This window comes from Andrographis paniculata, unplaced genomic scaffold, assembly GCF_009805555.1.
Source record: "Andrographis paniculata isolate CXL003 unplaced genomic scaffold, ASM980555v1 Contig78END, whole genome shotgun sequence".
In the NCBI taxonomy this organism is placed as follows: domain Eukaryota; kingdom Viridiplantae; phylum Streptophyta; class Magnoliopsida; order Lamiales; family Acanthaceae; genus Andrographis; species Andrographis paniculata.
The window spans coordinates 1,138,664-1,151,655 of record NW_026137615.1 but is presented as its reverse complement, the minus strand read 5'-3'; the positions used below and the strand labels follow the sequence as shown (position 1 = coordinate 1,151,655).

Sequence of the window (12,992 nt, the reverse complement as noted above, 5' to 3'; positions counted from 1 at the left end):
CATGCGACACGCCGTGCCTTTTTTTTGTATGAATTAATTTAATAATTTTAATTCTCTTATCTATGAATTCTAATATAGTAATTTTATTATTTTTTCAATTCATTTTTCTTGATAAATTGTTGGATTATGGTTTATGGATTGCAGGAAAGACGACACATTTGGCTGTCTGCGCGTACCTGCGCTTTGTCCAACGACAGTGGAGAGGATTTCAATCCAGGTTTTATTGCTCCTTATTTTTTACAATTTACAAATAATAGAATAAATTATGCCTCCAAAAAAAATGAGTCGGGATATGAAAAAAGCAAAAAGAAAAAAGGAATTGATGAACTAATTCAATCTCAGAGTAGAACAATTAATAAATTTATTATAAGAGAACCACAGTTGAATGTCGAAAATAATGAAAATATTATTGATGATTATGTTGGTGATAATATTGAGGTTGAAAATGTTGATATTGCTGATAATGTTAATAATAATGAAATTGAAAATATTGACATTGATGATTGTATTGCTGATTTTGATAATGATTATGATGTTATATTTAATATTTTTGATCCAAGAAATTGAGATTTTTTAAATTCTGAAATGACTAATATATTAGCAATAAAATTTTCGATGATATTATTTTGAAAATTTATTTAATTATATGCTTATAGGGCCTACATATTATTTTTGCTCAGGGCCCTCAAAAAGTCTGAGATGGCCTAGTATATTAATAAATCAATATATTTATACCATAAGAAATAAGTTACATGATTTAGACTATTAGAATTAGATCACCAGAACAATAATCTATTCAATACAATAATAAAATATTGTTGGAACGTAAAATTCAGAGGCTCCAAGACCATTCGTCAATTCCGTCGATGTGAATTTCGAAAGTACTCCAAAGAGCCTGTCCGTTGTCAGATTGGGGGCGGCTCCTTCGGTGGAGCCTCCACGGCTTCGAGCCTAAACAACCGATTTCGATGAATTTAAACTAACATCTACTAAAAATCGGATAAATCTACTGAAAAGCGGATAAAAACATGCTGGGAAATAAATTAAGCAAGAAATTAACAAAAGACAACATAAATTAGAACATAATTTGATAATCTCCTAAAATCTATGGATAAACTCGAAAATAAAAGGATAAAAGACAATAAGGATAAGATGTGTGATTCTTGTCGTGTGTGTGTTGTGTGTTTTACTATATTTATCCTAATATCAAATAATTACCTCTTATAGTAAAAATGTAGTTTCACTTATTCCTTCTATTACCTCCAACTGTCTTCCATCAGCTCTCAACCGCTTCCGTTACCTCTAGACCGGGTTCCACTTGCTCTGAACTTCTTCCATTGCTTATGGACCGGATATGCCGCTTACCTCGATTTGCTTCCATCTTACTCTACCCGGTCCACGGAGATGTGTCCCCAATAGCCTCGAGTTACATGGAATTTTCTTGGAGCCTTCCACATAGATGATGCATATGCTGTAGTCTTCCATTGATGTTATGAAATTATTAACCAATGACCAATGAAAGTGGTTATCCCATGATCTGTGGAAGTTGTTGTTTTCTATCTTGTGGAGGCAACCTTCCTCTGTTGTGGAAGCACCACGGCCCAACAAAGGTAGTTGTTTTCAACTAAATGGAGGCAGTAATTTCTGACTTTATGAACATTGTTCCGAGATGAAGACGCCATAGTCCAAGGAGTTGCTGCCCTAAGGTTAATGGAGGTTGTTGTCCCAAGGTCCATGGAAACTGCTGCTTTCGGTCCTCTTAAGGCAGCAATCATTTGCTTTGTGGAGACATCACAGTCCAATGAAGGTTGTTGCTTTTGGCTCCATGGAGGCAGCAGTTTTTGGCTCCTTGGTATGAAGCTCATTGTTGTTGGACGGCTCTGTGGCCTGAGAGCTCCGGATTCGCTTTTGTCTTCGAGCCTCCTTCATATTTGGGTGCTTTTGGACCCCATGTCCAACAGATACGCAAGCCCAAATGAGAAGCACGACCCATCACACGCAGGCCCAAAATAACAACGAGAGCTCATCTACTGATCTAATGAGATTCAATCATTAGGCCTCAATACTTCGACCTTAACTCAAGGAGCCCATGAACACCTGGTCCAAACCATCATTTGAAAAGACCCATAAGCACAATTTCAAACCGAATTCACCTAAGCCCATTGAGACGTCCAACCCTCAATGCCATTCATCCACCCAAACACATTGAGGAGCAAACTTTGCACGTTCTCGTCGTCACGCTCTTATCCTGATCCATGAAATCAAATTGTGGCACCACTGTGACATAAAAAAATCTCTCATCCACATCGAAAAGACGACAATGCTAAAAAAAAAAGATATAAATTTAGAGGATTTTCCTTAGAAAGAAATTGTGAGGGAATCCATGAGAGCATTAATCCATCGCTAATAACAAAGTTATTTTTTCATCATATAGTATAAGAAAGATCTATTCCCTAGTAGATTTCCTTACAATTCTTTGTAAGAGATTATTAGTGATACAGTTTAGGTCAACTCGAGTTGCGAGGGATGTTAATTCTCCCTCCAACTGGTTTAACGAAGTGAATTTTTGAATTTTACAAGAAAAAATTCCCAAGCAAATCGACTATTTTTCTTTTTTTTTTTTTTAGTGCAAGATTTTTTATATTAATGCCCAATCCATAAAATAATCAATCTTCATTGTTGGAAGAATGACTAATTCAACTATCAATCTATTCATTGGGAAGATTTTTCCTAAAGTCTTCCAAGTATGACAAAAATGATTTACATTTTGTTTGAAGTGATTTCAAATCAATCTGTTCATTCACGTACACAAACTATTGGTGGCTATATTGTGGAATTACATTGTTCTTGACACATTAAGAAATTACATTAAAAAAAAGATAAAATGATTGTTTCTTAAAACGTAAACATGTATATGTTGACAACAGAAGAGAAAACAAAACTTAGAGAAATATAAAATATATGGCAGAAGATTCCACAACAATAATTTCCTTGCGGTCTTCAATATTGAATGCTGTGGTTCTAACAATATTATTTAGGGTTTGTTTTCTTAGGAGGTTTTGGGAAAATTTGGGTATGAGTTTGATTTTTATTTGAATTTTGAGATGAGTTTGAATTTTGATGTTTCTTTTGGGTTTGGGTTTGGGTGGAGTTTGAGGAGTTTTGATGTGTATTGATTTGATGTGTATGAATATAATAATATAAATGTATAGTAATTTGTATAATTTAATTATAAATTTATATTATATTTATATATATATTTTAAAATTTTTATTTATTTATATTATAAAAAATTTATTGTCTATAAAATGACATATATATTGTATATATTTTATTAAATTATAATTATTATAATTTTTTTTATATTTATAATTAAAAAAAAAAAGACAAATCCCAAACCCCCTTTCAGCCTAATTTTGGGTTGGATTACTGTGCAAACAGCCAAAACTGGGCTAAAAAACAGACCCTTAATCTTTGCGTCACTACCCAACCACAACTAAATAATCTAATAAGGATATGTAAACACCTAAAATTTTATTCAGATCCCATTCATTTTCGATAATTCATAAACGGATAATTGCGTACTAAAAGTGCACAAAAATTTATAATTCCAATACCATAACCGATGGATAAATGGCTAGATCATAGTGAAAAATTATTGAAGAAGGGTTTTCTTTTTTTTTTTTTTTTTTTTTTTTTCTTTTTCATCATGATAGTATTATCCAAAAAAAATATTTTCAAATCGTTTAAATAACACTCAATTTCAAGATTCAACCTATCTTCAATCAACTACAAATTCAAAACAAATTATCTTTGGAATTGCTTATTTGATTTTTTATACACTATTTTTCAAATAGTATTTCGAATTTAAAATTTTAATTCAAAATTTAAAATCAATTTCAATCTTTCTTTTGAACTTAACTTGCTATTATTATTAATTTTCAAAGTTAACAAAAATGGGTGGGTACATGTTTTTAAATTTTAATTTCAATTTTTTTATTGTAAAATCGTAACTTCATATAAAATTTAATTATTTTTTTAAATATTAGAAAAAAAATCAAAACTCTTAATTTAGTGGCAGTTACGGTAGCCTAATTTGTAGATTATTTAGGTTCAATCTGCAAATTTTGATTGTGTTTTGTAATTAATTTTTGAACCACTTTTAATTTAACTATTGAAAAAAAAAATTTGATAAATAAGAGCGTTTTCTCAAACTATATTTATTTTATATTTGCCCTTTAATATTAATTGTTCTCCTTACACATAGTTATATTTATTATTTTAATGTACTTATATTTTGGTAATTATAATTTTATTTTCCAACTTTCAAGTAATTGAAATTATGAATTATTATATATATTTTTTATTTTCTTTGTAAAATATATTAGCTTATTAAATTGAAAAAAAATATAAATATTATTTATTTTCTTATATATATATTATATTAAATGTAAATAAGATAGATTAAATTTATTGAAAATTGTAATAATAAATTAATTAATAATTAACATAATTAAAACACATATATTAAAAATTTGTTCTTTAATATTTTGTATTATTTTTAATATAATTTTTTTAAATTTCTTTAGTAAAATATATTATTTTTTATAAAGTATTTCCAATCAGTAAAATAAATATATTAATAATACATTCACAATAACCAATAACCAATAACAAAAATTATTAAAAATCTTAAACTTTATATAGTATAATTGAATGTTTAAAAATACAAATGTAAATGTCTTCAATTGTCATTTTAGGCATAAACAACTGACTTGAAATAATTATTTTATCAAATACTTTTATATAAATTGCTAATTGAATCAACCAATCAAACTATCTAACTGAATTAAGTCAAAACTAACTGTTCAAATTATCAACTAATCGCCAAACACACCATTTGTAAAGTAAAAGCTTACTCAATACCCACTCAAATAGGCAAAAGTTGTCCAGTAAGGGTACAGGAGTTGGACGTGTGACCCCCGACGCCTCAGGTCAACATATGATTCGTACTTGTCGGACCTTGTTTGTAGAGTATTGCGCACTTTTGAATAGCGATTGCGAATTTTTACGTTAAAAAAAAAAAAAAAAGTTTATCCATTGTCCACTTCCCACTTCATTGATAATTTGATATGACATCATACATACGGCAGGGGGTTGGACGTTTGACCCCCGACGCCTCATGTCACCTGTCACTCATAATTCGTCTAATGTGACTTGTCTGTCGGATCTTGTTTGTAGAGTATTTCACATTTTCGAATAGCAACTGCGAATTTCTGCGTTAAAAAAAAAAAAAAGAAGAGTATTGTCGGGTGTGTTTGTTTGGGGATTGAATTGGATTTACACTATTGATCCAATTTTTTTTTTCAACAAAAATATCAAATCAAACACATATTTTTTATTTTTTATATTATACTAAAAATCAATTTTACGTATCAATACCTATTTATATCACATCATACAACTATTCAAATTCAAGATTTTTACTATTAAATCCAACTCAAAATCCAAAAACCCGGACAAACACACCATGATAATTTGATATAACATCATACATACAGCATTGTTTGCTATTTGAAACCTCCTGCTTTCTTGAAATTGAGAGGTCCCTCCGGTCGGTCCATTTGAACTTGTGTCCTATCAAAGAAGTGGCTTTGTTTTGGACCCACTTCCGATTATTAAACTAAGAAGTTTCTGTCTTCGCTAATCAATTCCTCTGTAAATTTCAACTCCTCACTCCTGCAAGCAACCACCACTTCTCTCTCCTTTTCTCTCTTCCTCGAACAGCTACATTAGAACCCCCAATGAAGTAAAACCCGATAACCCAAGGAAGATGAGTGTTTCTTTGACCGTGATGACCTTCAATCTTCTGGAGGATCAGCCGGATGACAGCCCCAACGCATGGGACAAGAGGAAGGATTTGTGCGCGACCGTCGTCACAAGTTATTCTCCAATGGTTCTTTGCACGCAGCAAGGTCATTTAATTTTTTGAAATGGGTGTGGTGTGGGGTTGAGTTGAGTTGTTCGTAACTATGATTTTGGGATCTCGATTGTTGCTGATTGTGTATTTCTATTGTAAATGGGTGATCTGGTCTTTCTTGGCTCGACTGCTTTTGGAAGTTGTTTCCTCGTTGATCTGGTGGAACTTTACTTCGAATTGATGAATGCTTCTTGATGTCGGTCTTTGAATGAATCAGGGGTGAAATCACAATTGGATTACCTTCAGCAATGTTTGCCAGGTGAGGCTTTTCGTGCTTCGGTGTTGTATTGAATTACGATAAGTTTGCTGATTATTGGTAGTGCTTGGCTCGTGTAGTGGTGATCTAATATTGATTGATGTCTTTGAAGTCTTACTTTATGTGTTGCTGCTCAAGGAAGTTACATTTCTGCATTGATAATGGAACTCTCCATGCTGATTGAACTTGCTTTTATAGGGCCCAACTAGATTCACAATGTCTATATCCCTTCAAAACTAAATTAACAGGGGAAGAAGAACGAAAAGGAGTATTGTACAAAAATGCTTATTTTTAATATTTATGTTTTAATTATGTTGAATTTAAGATTAGTAGTTCAATAAGTATACTTATCTGTTTTTTTTGTTAGATTTATTTTATTAGTATTACTACTTCTCGTATTGTATTTCTATTCTTTTCAAATATAATGTTTAAGCATTTTTGTGCTTGATTCGCAAATGCTGAGCTTAGACATTGGCATATGTTCTCTATTCTAACTTGAGCTCGATGGACTAAACACATACATGATTCGAAAAAATAAAACAAGTCAAAACGGGCTACCTCGAATCCAACATTTGCGAATTTTAAATGGCAGCTTATCCAATTTTTCTTTCTTTCTGTCTTGGACTTACTGGTTCTAGTTTTGAACCTTTGGCCTGTGTTTGTGTAAAGGATGAACTTCCGTGCCTTAAGTATGAACAAATTTAAAACATTGTATGTGCGAGATTCCTATATACAAATTGCATGACAAGGCCAGGGTATGGATCTTGTGTTGATTATGATACGTTGCTTTCTTAGACACTGCTTTTGCTCTCATCATATGCTCTAGGAAGGAAGATTTTCTTATCAAGATCTTTATGTTATGGGAATAATTGTTACTTCAAGTTAGAACATTTTGAATTCACATATTCTGTTGATATACCTTTGTGCGTGGGAACTTTATGCATGACAATGTATTTGATAGTAATCTTTCTTACTAATGCACAAGTTCTTTATTCTAGATTGGAATGGACTATATTCTTTGAAATCCGCATGCAATGATCCAATTAGTCAAGAAATACAATAAGGATTGTATGGATACGATTTTCTTGATTCCAAATTTTTCTATTAAATTGTTTGATATGGGCACCTGTACAAAAGAAGTCCATATTTTATCAGAGCTGGCTAGAAAGTGTTTCAGTATCATCTATATATCAGGAGCTTGAGAGATATAGAAAGAGAACATTTAGAATAACAAAAAGCCCCTGTCCATTTGGTTGTGCACATTCTTTGCTTGTATGCTTGTTTCATGTGCAGAAAGTTCAGCAGCTCTTGTCTAAGCCTGGATTCCTACTTTTGACAGAATGGGAATCCATGAGTGATTCCTAAAAGTGTCCTGGCACATATTTCTGATGGTTTCTTGACTTTTGAGAAAGAGAGCGCCAAAATTCTTGCCGTTCAAATTGACAGCCTTTTTTTTTTCTTTTTCTTTTTCCGGTTTTGGAGACAGAGTAGCTTGATAGATACAGAGTTTGGAAACTTGATATATTGTGACCGTATTATTGTCACTCTTTCAAGTGTAAACTGGTTATAGTTGTTTTTTCGTGTTGCTCAGTAAGAACATATATTGAATTTATGAAGCAATGGAAGGCAGTGTCTTATCTTGATTAATATTAGTCTGCTAATATTATTGGCTTTGAATTATTGAACCGGAATCTTTGTGGTACTTACTTTTTCGTGCATCAAAAAGGTTATGAACAATTTGGAATTTCAAGGAAAGGATCTGATGATACTTCTGATCAGCACTGTACAATCTTCTATGACAAGGAAAAGGTGGAAATTGTATTATTTGTATTGCCCCTGTGATTATTTCTATTTCACCCTTAAATTTTACATTATTTGGTTAAATTATCGGTGCTTGATAAAGGTTGAGCTGCTTGAAGGCGGAACCTTTTGGCTATCAGAGTCACCTTCAGTTCCCGGAAGCATTTCGTGGGGTTCTACGGATCCTTGCATCTCGACATGGGCTATATCCTTTAACTTTTCCTAGGGTGCCTGCCTTATGTCACTGATTGAATATTTCTATCTGTACAATAATCACCATTGAAAGCATTGTGAACCTTGATTAATTGGTACACATTCCAGCTGAAAGGCGTCGAGCCACCAGGTTTTTCATTTCAAGTTGTTAATACAAACATGGATGAATTTAGTCCTCGTGCTCGTAGGCGTGGTGCTTTGCTCACATGGCAACATATTGCTTCCTTGCCTCCTAATTTGCCTGTTTTATACTGTGGTGGTTTCAACACACAAAAGGAATCAACCACTGGGCGTTTTCTTCTTGGAAGATCAAGGTACTTTTTGGACTTCTGAATTTATCATGCCTGAATCCATTAAGGGTGTGTTTGTTTGGGGGGTTTGGATTTTGGATTGGGATTTAAATAGTAAACATTTTGAATTTGAATAGTTGTATGATGTGATATAAATAAGAATTGATGCCATATTTTTAATATAAAATTGATTTTAGTATAATATAAAAAAATGAAAAAAATAAGTTTTTGATTTTATGTTTTTGGGGAAAAAAATTGTAAGAATAATAGAAATCCTACAAAATCCTTCAAACAAACACACTCTAAGTTGACAATTTATTTTATTTTTTTAACTTGGTCCCATTGTTGAATATCAATGAGTAAATTGATCGAGTCTCTCTAGTTATTTTTTGTGGGTAAACCCCCAGAACCTAATACCCTGCCAACCAGGCCCGACGGGAAAGTCACACTAGGCGAACCATGTATGGCAGGCGACCTGAGGTCAGGAGGTTTGAACCCATGACCTTATGGTCACCCCCTACACCACCACCAGGCTATCCTTTACGGGACTCTCTAGTTTAAGTAATAGGACTATAGTCCATATGACTAATATAATTTATGATTCTATCTTACAGGATGGATGATTAAGTATCTACTTCCTCTATCCCACTTAAATTATCCACTTTAGGTTATACACGGAGTTTTAGATATTGAGTAATTAGTAAATAATTAAAAAATGTATTAGTAAAAATAATTATAATTTAATAAAATAATTATAGATTAATATTAAGATGATTAAATAGTTTAATTAAAATAAAAAAATTTATAAATTATAAATTTTATAAGGTGATTAAAGTGTATAATTATATTTCCAAAAAAAGTAACAAATTATGTGGAATGGACGGAAATAGAAATAGAAAGAGCAGACAAATAAAGTGGGACGGAGTATTATTTAACCAATGAAGTGGGACGGAGTATATTACTCTCTCTCTTAATAATATATATTTAATTATATAATTGAACTTTCTGATCAAAAAATTATATAATTGAACTTCTGTTGATATTAATTTTTCATTTCCCTGACGATACACACACATACACGCTCTCTCTAGATCATTGGACCAAACATATCAAGTACTGTGCAGTTAAGGAAGTTTTGTGATCCAGTTATGAGGTGACTGTCACGAGGTCAATTTTAGTTTCCAAAGAACAGACACCCTGTGTTTGTTTGGCATCTCATATGGTTTTTGAGTTTTTGAGCGATTTTGGATTTTGAATGAGATAATGGAAACATTTTTGCTTTTAGTATTGAAATATATCTGATTTAAAATAAATTAAAAATGTTTGTTGAAGTATTTTAAAATCTATAACTCAATAAAATATACCAAATATGAAATAAATAGATATATATTAATATAAATTAATTTTATACACTTTTTGAATAAGTAAGTATATTATTTTTATTGAGGGGACCAATGGAAGTTGTAGGTGGTCCCATCTTGAGAACAAGTTTTTGAGATGATTTTCACATGCATTGTGTTTGCATAGTTGCGAGACCAATTTTCCAAATATATGTGCTCTTCTGGGATTTAGGTTAGTTATTTTTATTTTTTTGGCTTGAAGAGTATTTTAGATATAATGTTTTCTGAAGAAAAAAAATAAAATAAGTACTTCCTCAGTCTCATTTCAATTAGCTCTTTCTTTCCTTTTTGTTAGTTCAATTGGTGCGTTTTATTTTGGTAAAAAATATTTATTAAATTGAAACATATTTAAAAGATATCTTCATTAATTTCGTAACTTATAACGTCATAAATCATACAGTAGTCACTCAAGTTCTATCTTTCTCCTCACTAAACAAAAACTTCTATCTATGTTTAAAACTCTTGTTTTTTTATAAAATTAGTTTATTTTAATTATAACTAAATAAATATATATTTTTATTTTATTTGCATTATTTAAAATTTTATTTCTATACAATATGATATCTATATTGTATATATTTTATTGGAATGTAGCGTTTGTTAGGTTTATAGGAAAAAAAATTTATATAATGCATAGAAAGATGTGTATGTAATATAAAAATAATGAACTGTGTAATATATTTTTTGAGGAAATGTGTTGGAAAATTTTCATAGAACAAACAAACTCTAATATTTAAAATATTTAAACACAATTTCTAAATTTATTTTAATTATATATATTACTTCCTCCGTCCGCCCTCTAAGGGTCACATTTACTTTTTGTCGTACTTAACATTAAAAATAAACTTATATTTGTGTAAGTTTTGTACAAATTTTATTCTATTAGTATTATAAGTCACTAATGAAAGTATTTTTGCATTTTTTTCTTAATTTGTAGTATGTTTTGATATAATAATTAATATTCAAATATCAATACACAAAAAGTAAATAAAACCCTTAAAGGCTGATGGAGGTAGTAATATTTATTTGAAACTACAACAATACTACTCAAATAAACAAATAAAAAAATAATATTTTAATTCAAATTAAAATCTCATTATTATTATTTTTTCTATAGGAAATTTGGATGGTTGCATATTAGAAAAACTTAAAACAATTTTTAAAAGAATAAAGCAGTCATAAAGTCTTAATTTTAGAGGATTCAGAAATTCACACAAACAGACTATATTGGATTAGGAAAAGTGGCTATATCATTGTGATGCAGTAAGGATCTCTCTACACTTCAGGGTAGTTACTAGGGGTGTGTTATTTGTGTTTTGTTTTTGTTTCTTACTATTCAATCTCTATATTTTCCAACAAAAAGTATGCTTTTTCCTTTCACGAAACGTCACAACAAACCATTATTTTAACAAATGCCTAAACCACCAGACCCAAAAAATACCCCAAAGAAACTCACTTTTGCTTTCAGTAATCTTCATCTAACATTTCTTTCTGGCCATATTATGTGTTGCTACTTGACTAATCAATTTCAGCATTTTTTTTTTTTTCAGTATGAGCCATGTACTGAAATTTAAGTTAAGCACACTAGTTTAATGAATTTAGTGTCAGCTCTTGCTTTATATCGGTCAAAGGATCTTAGCAAAGAAAGTATTTGCTCTTCGAAATAGGGTGGGGTATCAGACTTTGATATATTCCTTGAAAACTAGTTACTAAAGAAAGTTGTTAGGGTAATTAGATTTTCCGTTGAACTCTTCTCTAAAATGTGTTTCATTGGATTTGAAAATTCCACCCCACCCCACCCAACCCATTCAATTCAGTTTTCTCTTGAAGTCATATATAGCATTTTTGCTATTCATAGGATTGGCTTTCCTACAACAAGTGTTATGGGCTTTTCAATCCTTTCATAGCCAATCCTTGCTGCTTCTTTGAATGCTTGATTTCAGATGGCTTCTAAGTTCACTTTGGTTGCTTCCACTTCAGGGAACATGGTATTGTAGGTGATATGAGGGATGCTTGGCCAAATGCTCGAGTCAGGAAAAATGTTGGATTAATTCGCACTTACCATGGATTTAAAGGTACATTATCTTTAGCAAATTATCACCTGTTTCCTTGTGAACCATTTTTATCAAATTACCATTGACCTCTGTCATTCTAACTGTTCAAAATTTTTCTTTAACAGACTCCCCAACTTTTTAAAGTAGTAAAAGATTCCCCCATCACAATTTGCATTTTTCTTTTCAAATAAAAAAAATATATATATAGTACTTCAGGTGTTGCATGGAGCATTCTGCAAATACTCATAACATTGATTCTCACGGCATCTGTTTGCTTTCCTCATTAGGTGATAAACAAGGAGCTCTAGAGTTCTTGAAGCTGCTTTTCCGAGCACTTTGCCTTTGCTGGGATCGTCAGACCCAAGACTTGCATGTGGACTGGATTCTTTTCAGAGGCAGGTCACTCATCCCCGTTTCCTGCGAAGTGGTGAATGATAATGTGGACGGGTATTATCCTTCGTCTCACTATCCAATATTTGCTGAATTCATGCTTCCTCGAACTGTGAGATTGACCGAGACACCATCTCAAGATTGACAATTTGGTTATCCCCTCCTTGGGTGCGCACCCACACACACACACATAAGTATACATATATACACATATTCTTCCTCTCCCATTTTCTACCAGCAATATTTGTGTAATCTATTGATTGTGGTTTTGTTCACTCACTGGTGCTGTGCTACACATAATCTGGTTGTGTTTTGCAGAAAAATTCGAGGTTATTTATAAATATTCAAAATGCTGCTTCAAATGGGATTATTTGATAGCGGGAAAATCATAAATCTTTCTTGTCATGTTGTAATGTGATTATATTTGGAAGTTACAGCTTGTTCATCACCGGTGTCTATACTATACTATAATGAGCAATGGCATATAGGTCATGTATTTCTTTACCAGACTATGACCATGATTAGTATAATTAGCTGCTGTAAATGATGAATACTGCATGACTGCTAAATCTGAAAATGTATTGAGTATATTTTAGACGGGGTGCCTGG

General features: G+C 31.6%; 1 protein-coding gene across 1 annotated transcript; it reads left to right on the top strand.

Annotated features, from left to right (window-relative positions):
• The first annotated feature begins 5,701 nt into the window (after positions 1–5,701).
• On the top strand, positions 5,702–12,745 carry LOC127239630 (uncharacterized). The gene is made up of 7 exons (XM_051257866.1): positions 5,702–5,975; positions 6,198–6,239; positions 7,963–8,045; positions 8,140–8,242; positions 8,350–8,563; positions 11,920–12,014; positions 12,281–12,745. The coding sequence occupies exons 1-7, from the start codon at positions 5,834–5,836 to the stop codon at positions 12,526–12,528; spliced, it is 927 nt and encodes a 308-aa protein (XP_051113823.1). The 5' UTR covers positions 5,702–5,833; the 3' UTR covers positions 12,529–12,745.
• Positions 12,746–12,992: the final 247 nt, after the last annotated feature.

Bases quoted from the DNA above. Each gene is read 5' to 3' on its own strand.
- LOC127239630 (XM_051257866.1), top strand. From the start codon at position 5,834: ATGAGTGTTTCTTTGACCGTGATGACCTTCAATCTTCTGGAGGATCAG. The intron at 8,564-11,919 runs GTACTTTTTGGA...CTTCCACTTCAG, and splicing joins TTTCTTCTTGGAAGATCAAG to GGAACATGGTATTGTAGGTG. The intron at 12,015-12,280 runs GTACATTATCTT...TTTCCTCATTAG, and splicing joins CACTTACCATGGATTTAAAG to GTGATAAACAAGGAGCTCTA.